General features: G+C 42.2%; 1 protein-coding gene across 1 annotated transcript in view; it reads right to left on the bottom strand.

Moving 5' to 3' along the window:
* Positions 1–1,789: 1,789 nt before the first annotated feature.
* The window catches only part of LOC144824482 (uncharacterized), a 695,244-nt gene continuing 687,590 nt past the window's right edge, over positions 1,790–9,443 (bottom strand). Inside the window, exons 15-16 of the mRNA XM_078683566.1 lie at positions 5,987–6,051; positions 1,790–2,000 (exon numbers count right to left, since the gene is read on the bottom strand). Coding sequence (XP_078539692.1) covers positions 1,895–2,000; positions 5,987–6,051 — 171 coding nt within the window. The 3' untranslated portion in view covers positions 1,790–1,894. The remainder of the gene's footprint in view (positions 2,001–5,986; positions 6,052–9,443) is intronic.

Raw genomic sequence — 9,443 nt, 5'->3', positions numbered from 1 at the left:
TCTCCCCTCCCTTCCTTCCGTATCCTTATCCTTTGGCTCCAATATGATATGTGCGGATGGTGTATATTACTAATAATCAACAACATTTTCAGTTTGGCTACTACAGTATGTTGTTATACTGGTTCTCAGCTAAGTGATATATGTACTCCACTATGCAATATTCAGTTGTTTCTGTACCCAATTCTTGACATGCCATCCTTACACCTTGTCTCATCTGTACTTGAGTGTGAATATCGCATCTTGATGATTTTTCATGATTCCTGTATTTTTCTTTACCTTATAATTTTGTATGTCCTTTTTTATTGTCTTGATTCTCAATAAAAAATGGTTTGAAATTAAAAAAATATAGTTCATAGCATATCTAAATCAAGTCTGGTTTCTTAGATGTCTAGGACTGCAAAGATCCAGGTTTTCAGAAGTTTCTTAAAAAGAAATTCTGGTTCAGTGGATCTGAGAAGGCGTGAAAGGTGATTCTAGGCTTTAGTCCCAAGAACGGCGAGGGATTTACCACCTTTGGTCTTGTACCTAAAGGTAGGAGGTTTGAGCAGATTTGCTGATAAAGATCTTAGAGTGCGGGTGGTAACATAAGGCGTACATTTGGTAACTAGGTATTTTGGCCCTGATGGTCTAATGGCTCTGAAAGGGATTTGCAGGATCTTAACAGTACTCTTTTGTGAATTGGCAGCCAGTGTAGAGTTTTAAGAGCTGCAGAGGCTGAGGAGCGGCGGGGTAGTTTCAATAACAGACGAGGGGCTGTGTGTTGAACTGTTTTAAGTTTCCATAACATTTGTTTGGTGGCACCTGCGTATAGGCTGTTACAGTAATCTAATCTTGATGTAATTAGTGCCACAGCCAATTGTCTTTCCAGCTGAGCAGGGGATAAAGTCGACAAACTGAAGGGTGTTCCTTAAATGACATGCCTTATATCCAGCTGTGCATAAGCATAGAGTGGAGTAAAAAGGAGAGAGCTGCGCAGAGATACCCCTACAGGGGTGATTCCAGCGCTCTACAAATTCTTCATTCTTCTTCTATAGCTTTGCTTATGTTTTTAAAATACTGTCGGTTGGTAGAGTGTGGTAGATTTTCTGGGACTATGCAGGAGTTCTTTTGCTGTTGTGCTAGAAGTTCAGCGGGTGGTCTTATTGTCTTGCTGTGGTCTTGTAGTTGCAGTTAAGTATGTGGAGTAAAGAGAGAAGGTGATACATTCACATATGCGTTCAGCTACTATTTAGTGCTAGTGGGCTATCATCAATTGAGACTTGACCTTTGAGGTTTGCTCTATGTTTACGCCGCTCCACGCCATTTCTTTATATCATGAGGTTATTGATTCATGATACACTTTTCAGACAGACGCAGATTTAAATTTATTAGGTTGAAGTTAAGCTCTTTTGAAACACCTTCCCCCAGCGGTTGAGTGCTAAGGGTCAGCCCTTCAGCGTTACTTAGGTTAAAGCGGTGTCTTCAGAGAGGTGGACCATGGGTCTCCTTATGAGGTAAGGAAGAAGATAAGGATGCTGGCTCAAGGAATAATCAGGAACACGGCTAAGCAACTGAACCAGTAACATGGTTATGCATTTTATGAGGTCCACCTGACCTAGCCCCTGAGAATGAAGACTAAGTCAACCATGAGCACTGTCCCTGAGAGGGCAGACTTTCTTGTTTGAATGGTTTCTTCTGGGGTTCACAGACATTCATACTGACACTCAAGACAGCAGTTTGTTTCCGATAAAGACTTTATTAAGTGCTGGGCGGTGTTCAAATACTGTAACATCAATAAAGAAGTCTGAACTTTGCAACAATGGCCCCCTCACCCCCCACTTTATCACTGGGCCCGGATGTGGAAAGAAAAGGTCTTGGCTTGTTGTGGTCTTCATCCTGCCAGACCCTGGGCGCTCTAGTCTCTGCTGGCTGCTCTGTAGCGCTCCTTTCTATTACTCCCATGGATCATCCGCATACAGCAGCAGGAACGCGCACCCCCTTCATCGCCCTCTTGGTCCAGCCTGCAATACCAGATGCAAACGGCAGAGGGCTCATTAATGCCAAATACACAAGAGTCGAATACCAGAGCCCATTGATCTTGTCAGCACCACAACATATAGCAACTACTAGGCTTCAGCAATGGACCTTGGGCCCGGCAAATTACAAAGACATCCCAGTTACGCTGCCATTGCTTTTAGGCAAAACTGCAAGTATCTTCGATGTCCACTCTCAAAATGCACTAATTTTAGTTTAATTATAAGAAATGCTCCAAGAAACTCGGGCAGTGAGCGAGTTGAAAATGTCCATAAACAATCAGTCAGTGTTAATCAATCAATTGTAAGCAATCCGTCAGTCTTCAGGGATCAATAACTCTTCAAATGTCATGGAGAGCATAGATGAAGGATGAAAAGGCCCACAGTGCAAGGCCCAGGGTGCACTGAGCAATGAAGCAGCATCTACAGGGTGCTGAAAAGTTACTGTCAATGTGAGAGCAATGCATTGTGGATGTTTGTATGGAAAACATCACATTACTGTGAGGACATCAGATGGGTTAGTTGTGACTACCAACTGCAAAGCTAATCTCCTAGGATTTCCATTGACTGCGTGATCTTGGGCAAATCAATGTCCGCCTTTAACTCGAGTGTTGAGAGTGCTAGAAGTGGGGATGTCTACACTGGAAACACCTCACACCCTTACCCTGACTTGGTGGAAGTGTTAATTTCTAGTGCAGCATTCAAAACCTTCTTTGCCCCCAGATTCCCCCGGTATAATGCACTAAACCTATTCACGAGGCTCTGCCCCTTGACCCAGGATGCCCTTTCACCCCTTCAACTTCCACAGAAGGCTTGTACTGAGGCATCCCACTTCAATTCACCCTTTGCTGGAAGAACCTTGCACCTTTCTCCTTATAGCGCCTACTTTGCTGCTCGTGAAAAAGTTACATTTTGTTATCCATAGATTAAGAAACCCAGACGCTGTCTGTCTAGATATCAGTAGACACTGCTGTACTGTGAGCTGCACAGAACGACAGTGCAGCCTGCAGCTACCTGCCCTTTAGACCAGTTACTTACAGATGTATTCGCCTAAGTACCATTTGTGCCCTCAACAGGTAGGGATGGTACACCAGCCTAGCAACAGTCCTGCCTTCCTCAGTTTCGGAGCAAACCATGGTACACCCATCCTGCCTGACTAGTTGGCCTGCCCTTTACACAATCTCCGGTGGTGTAATGAGAGATTTGGAAGTTTCAAAAAATATTCCTTTCTGTGTTCTTCAATGTAAGTGTAACAACTGGCATATAAACATACAATGAACTAAAGAAGTTATGCATTCAATCTATAGCAACACATGATTTCATAATTAGCATTTATGTTCTTATATACAAATAAAAATAGTACTAAGTGCAATTAAAACCATATATAGTCACAAATTATTTCAAACAGTCAATAATATTGAACAAAGAAATTTCTCAATATTATGTGGTGGTTTTTTCACAATTTTTTTTTCATCAAATATAAAACCATTAGACAGAGACCATTTCATACAAATCTCATCACTTCACATGTAAATAGAACAGTGCAATTAAAAACAATTCACTATATCCTTGTGTCAACACATTTCGGTGTGTCTTGTTCTTTTTGAAAAAAAACCTTCCTCAGGACTTTATCGTTAAAAACATGTAATCTTCATTGTGTCAAACAGTATATCTTTATAGTGAGAAAAGCATATATTATTTTCTTTCACTAAAATGTAGTTAGGAACATGGTCTATTCGACAATGCCTTCATCAATTCAAGGCCAGACGATATATATATCAGAAGGTCTTGATTTATCCTCCTTTAGTTTTTATTCTGTGTTGGTGGATAATCTCTCACCATATGAGTAAATTCGAGACAGTCAATGCGGGTAATTCGAGGTTGTACCCGATTGTTTAATGGATCAACATGCTCCTAGCTCTAACTTTACAGAACCCCCGAGGTGGCTAACGCTACACGGTTTTTAGGGATTGAAAATCCCCCCCAAAATTGTACAGAGTGTAGGATTCAGGATATATGGCGGGATATTGAATGTGCTCCCGGCACAAACACACTGAAAAGATACCAATGCGAGGTATCTAGGAGCCAGTTGTTACACTTACATTGAAGAACACAGAAAGGAATATTTTTTTAAACTACTTTGTTATTCCCGGTCCTTTCTGGTTTACCTGGGTAGCTCTCTCTTTTTTGAGTGATGCGAGATTTGCCCAGGTTTGCTTTGTTCTTATCACACCCTTCCCTGTGTTTTTTCCAGCTCTTCTTGACAGTTTCACATCCTGCATATGCCTCGCTCATTGGCCCTACCAGACATGCTTCCCTTATGCACCTCCTCGTCATCTTATCCGACAGCATGATGAGCCACAATTACCTTTGAGCATCACCAAGGCCTGGTGCCAGCTGTGACTCTGTCACTGGTAGCAATGGTTGGGTAAGTGAAGGACTGCAGCTGGTGTAAACCGACCTGGCACCCACCTGAGCTGGTCCTAGGGTACAACGAGCAAAATCACTATTGATGCCTGAACTGTAGGATGAACATAAAAGATTCGTACATTGACTCTTACTTTACAGGAATTCCAACCAAGACATCTAAAAATAGTGCAGCCTTTCTGGGTCAAGTGTAAGCTTTGGAGTGAATGTCTTGGCCTTCCTAAAACAATTGTGCACTATTGACAGTCAGTGTAGACTAGGCACGGAGAATAGTAAAAAATGCTTGCCCATTAGAGGACCACAAGGGAGTCCTGGAAAGCGCTGCTGGCTTTCCATCTAATGCCTTTGCACGGCAGTAAGCCAACTAATATACTTACATCTTAAAAACAAAGATTCCTGTCAGTCCTAGATCTATCTCTCAGATCCCAGAGCCCGACGTTTCTTATCCTGGTGACAGTGCAGCTATGGTTGTATAACTTGGAAAGACAACAGGCCTACTTTAGTGTACCCTGGTCAATAACAGCCTGCCATATCTCGAGATCCCTGTCTGGCACGTGGGGCTCTTGCTATCATCTGTGGAGCTGCTCGCACAGGGACTCAATTGATGTTATTTTTTTTCAAAACAAGCTCCAAAAGTCGGAGCTCTTTTTAAAAACAAAAAATATCAGTGGCCTGAAACGTAGGGAGTTTTCTCCATTGTGGTACCAGGCAAGGAAAACAAGTGATAACTGCCCGGCTCCAAAGAGGTGGGACAGCTGACACTTTGACCTGACGACTCTGTTGAGTAGGATACATCAGGTCCAATGATGGTGGTGGGTAGCTTGGGGTCGGAGGAATTAGTTATAATCCTTTAGCAACTCACTAATGCTGAAATGGAGGTATCTGGGGCATGACAGTGTCGAAACTTGGTTATGGAATGTAAAGAGCTGCGCGTCCACCACTATGGGGGAGGAGCGTCGCCCCACTGCTATTAATCAGTGTAAATAAAGGAAGCATAACACGGTAATAACACAGTTATTATTATTTTATATTTCCGCGTTGCTTTGCGGGCGGGTGGGTGGGTCTGCTCAGTTCTCAGAGCAGGGCAGAGGAGGAGTGGTTTGTCCACTCCAACTGCGCAATGACTGTTAGGACAGCCTTCTGAGACTATCCAAAACAGTCATGCGCACTTCGCAAGTTCTCCATACAGGCTGCATTATAGCCTGTGTGGAGAACATGGCCAGGCCCCCAGTCCCCGTCTGAGCGCCGAACAACGTCGCTCAGACCAATTACAACGCTGCATTGCAGCTTTGTGATTGGTCAGGGGAGCCTGGGTGGTCCCTGGTTCTTGTTTGGTGCCAGCAGAGTTCTGATGCAGAGGAGAGATGCGGCAGCGATAAAGTAAGTTATTTATTTATTGTTTTACTCCCCCCTGGTTACCACCCTCCCCCACCCCTGATCGGTGCCGGCCACCACTGAATGTAAATGCAGTTTATGTTGATGAAAAGTTTGAGAAGCCCTGCTGTAGAACAAGTTTGCTCACTTGACGGGAAAAGGAAGCGACTCACTTTATTTGTTGGAGCATCATTTCACAGGTTAGTCGATTCAGCCTGGCTACTTCCTGTTCAACCTCCTACAAATAGGAGAAGTGTGAGACAAAATGAGATAATTGAAAAGGAACAATGCAGAGAATAATATTTAAGAGCAGAGCAAGAAAATTGAAGACAAAGGAAACAAAAAGAAAGGAAAATACACTGAAGGAAAGAGAATACAGATATGAATAAAGGGCCAAAACTAGGAAGAAGAACATTAAAAATGGGAGAGAAAGAAATAAAAAAAGGAAATCAAACAATCTTATCAAGTTGTGTCATTTAACCGAGCGTGTGTGTGTATAAATATATAAGAAGATACAAGTATCAAGAAAGAACTCACAACACTAAATATTACAACTTGGTCAATAAAATCCAGACCAACAATTCCATCATTGTGCGCCAGGCCGACAAAGGTGGCAATGTTGTTCTCTGGCCACGAACATTGTACTTAGAGGAAGCATATGTACAACTAAATGATGTTTCCTGTTACAAGCGTTGTGATCTTTCCGAGATTAAACTGGCACATAACAATCTCAACAGTCTGTTGGTGGGGTGGAAGAGTACCGGCCTATTAAGCTTGGATGAATTCAAGTTTTTGAAAAAAGATTTTCCTGTGATGCCGGTACTATATCTAATCCCAAAAGTGCACAAAGATGCTAACAAACCTCCGGGAAGACCCATTATTTCCGCCAGGGATGGCCTCCTGGAAAATGTCACTAAGTACATTTACTTTTTTTTACAAGACTTTGTTTCCGCCTTACCTTCGTTTGTGCAGGATTCAAGTGACTTGTTGAGAAAACTTGAGAATGTGGAGTGGAAGCCTGATTATTGGTTAATCACGCTTGATGTATCATCTCTATACACCAGCATAAGACACCTTGACGGACTCAGAGCTATACAATGTTTCTTGGGCAATAGATCTGTGCAATTTGTGGAACACAACAAAATGTTGATTGCTATGATTTCTTTCTGTTTGAATAACAACTAATGTTCATTTCACAATCAATTTTTTTCAGCAGATCAGGGGTGTTGCCATGGGGGCCTGCTTTTCTCCCAGTTATGCCTGTCTGCACATGGGCTACTGGGAGAGGCAGGTCCTCATGGGCACACACGCTCTAATCATGGCTGAATTTGTGGCCCATTGGTATCGTTACATTGACGATATATTTTTGATATGGCGGGGCACCAAACAGGGGGCAATTGACTTTATTGCACAGCTCAATAACAATGTATATAACTTGGAGTTTACGCATAACATGAGCCAAACCTGTATTGATTTTTTGGATGTCAAAATTGTAGTTGCTGACAACAAATTACACACCGTATCGAAAGCCTACTTTGGGCAACACGTTTCTACATGCCAAGAGTAACCATCCGGCACATCTGATCCGCAGCATTCCCTACGGGGAAATGCTCCGCATCCGACGTATCTGTAGCACGGAAGATCAGTGCACACTGGTGCAACGAGAAAGTAAGGCCTGTTTCCTAGCCAGGGGTTACTCTCCGGGTCTAATAGATTCAGCTATTCGCAAAGTTAATGCCATGTTCAGAGAGAAAGCCTTGCAACCCAGGAAACCATGTAACATAGAAACAGACAGCGCCAACCAACCGGTAAGATTGGTATTAACTTTCAATCGCCAGTTTCAGGCTCTTAGGAAAATTGTCACCAAAAACTGAAATCTGATCAGTTCCGATCCAGTGATTGGCCACCTCATGCCAGGGAGACCTGACATTTCCTACAAAAAGTCCTATTCACTTGGTGAAGCGTTAGGCAAATCTAGTCCTGAGGTTGTTACACCTATACCTTGGTACAAAGCAATCAATGGTTTCAAAAAATTTTCGGTTTGCAAAGCCTGTAAACATGGTGTCAATGTGACCAAGTACTTAACACCTTTCTCGGATGTTCCACGCTTGATTACCAAGCAATTGACATGCAAAACCGAGTACACAGTGCATGTGCTGGAGTGTCCCTGTGCCCTGCGATATGTCGGCAGTACAAAGTTGCAGGTGCACAAGAGGATACTCCAGCACATTAGGGCCATCAACACTGAGGACCCCACCTATCCGGTGGCTCGGCATTTCAAGGAGCATCACGACAAACAAAGTCACTTACTCAAATACTTTGCGATTGATTCAGTCCCACCTCTTCGCAGAGGTGGAAATCGTGAAGCAATTTTGAGAGCTCTTGAAACTCAGTATATCCTGGATCTCGACACCAAGACACCTCTTGGCTTAAACACCAGTGTCGATTTTCACACTCACCTGTAACTTCCAGCTAGTTCCATCTAATATGTCCTTCATTAGTCAAGACAACATTCTGACATTTGGTTCATAAGTATTACTTGAACTTTGTGATTGTTTTCTTTAAAATAACCTGAAACAGAACTGCCTCTGTAGTTTTCCCCTACTAGAAAATGATTCATGATCATCAATCCAACACACTCCCATTATCCATCCCTGGAGGGATCTTTTTAATTTTTAGTAATTATTTTTTGTCATCACTGCTCACGACACTCTTTATTTTATGTTTTTCTTGCATTTCACACATCTACATTTATGTAATTGCGATTACTATTATGAAATGTATGTCACAAGTGATCTGGACGATACAATTACTGAACAAGATATGTGATATTCACCCACTTGGGTAGTATTAGTGTTTTATCCATCATGAATAGGGAGGTGTAGATCTTGTATGGTGAAAAACTGGGATAATTGAACACTGTGTCTACCCTTCAATTTACGCCATATTGTGTTATCATGGAAAAATCAATATTTTTGGTTTCCCCCCCTTTCTCTACACACCCCCTTTTGTGTTCATATGATGTGATAATATCTTTATATGTTGGTTGGAATTTTTCTTTTTATTTGAAATTCCATGTCTGCCTATTGTACATATGTAAAAATTAGTTTTTATACAAAAAAACGTTTTAACATTGTATAACTTTACTGGCATATCCAACGAACAGTATGAACTTGTTTTCTATGTCTATGACCAGGAACTTGTGTTGAACCAATCATGTGTCTTGGCAAGCATGCACTAGCACTTTAAAATCAGTCTGTCCCATCCCTAGCGTCATGTGACCAAGGCCTCTGAGTAGGCCGAAACGTTATGCGGGTGGCGATGCATCAAATTTGAAATAAAACATCTTTTTCACCTTATGGCTGGGTCAGCTTTCGTTTATTCAGGATCGGTGGTGCCCTGAGGCATTGGGGAGTGCCAGTTCGACTTGGACGAGTGCAGTTCCACATATATATATATATATATATATATATATATATATATATATATATATATATATATATATATTCTCCCCAACACCTTCCAAGGAAGGAAGGTAATTAGCCGCACACCGCGATGAAGCCTGCAACAATTTATTTGAAACGCAGCCTTGTCTTCCTGACATGTTTCGCTCGTGTCGTCGTGAGCTTT

Source organism: Lissotriton helveticus, chromosome 3_1 (assembly GCF_964261635.1).
Source record: "Lissotriton helveticus chromosome 3_1, aLisHel1.1, whole genome shotgun sequence".
In the NCBI taxonomy this organism is placed as follows: domain Eukaryota; kingdom Metazoa; phylum Chordata; class Amphibia; order Caudata; family Salamandridae; genus Lissotriton; species Lissotriton helveticus.
Note: the sequence above shows the minus strand (reverse complement) of the source record. Positions and strands in the feature narration are given on the sequence as shown.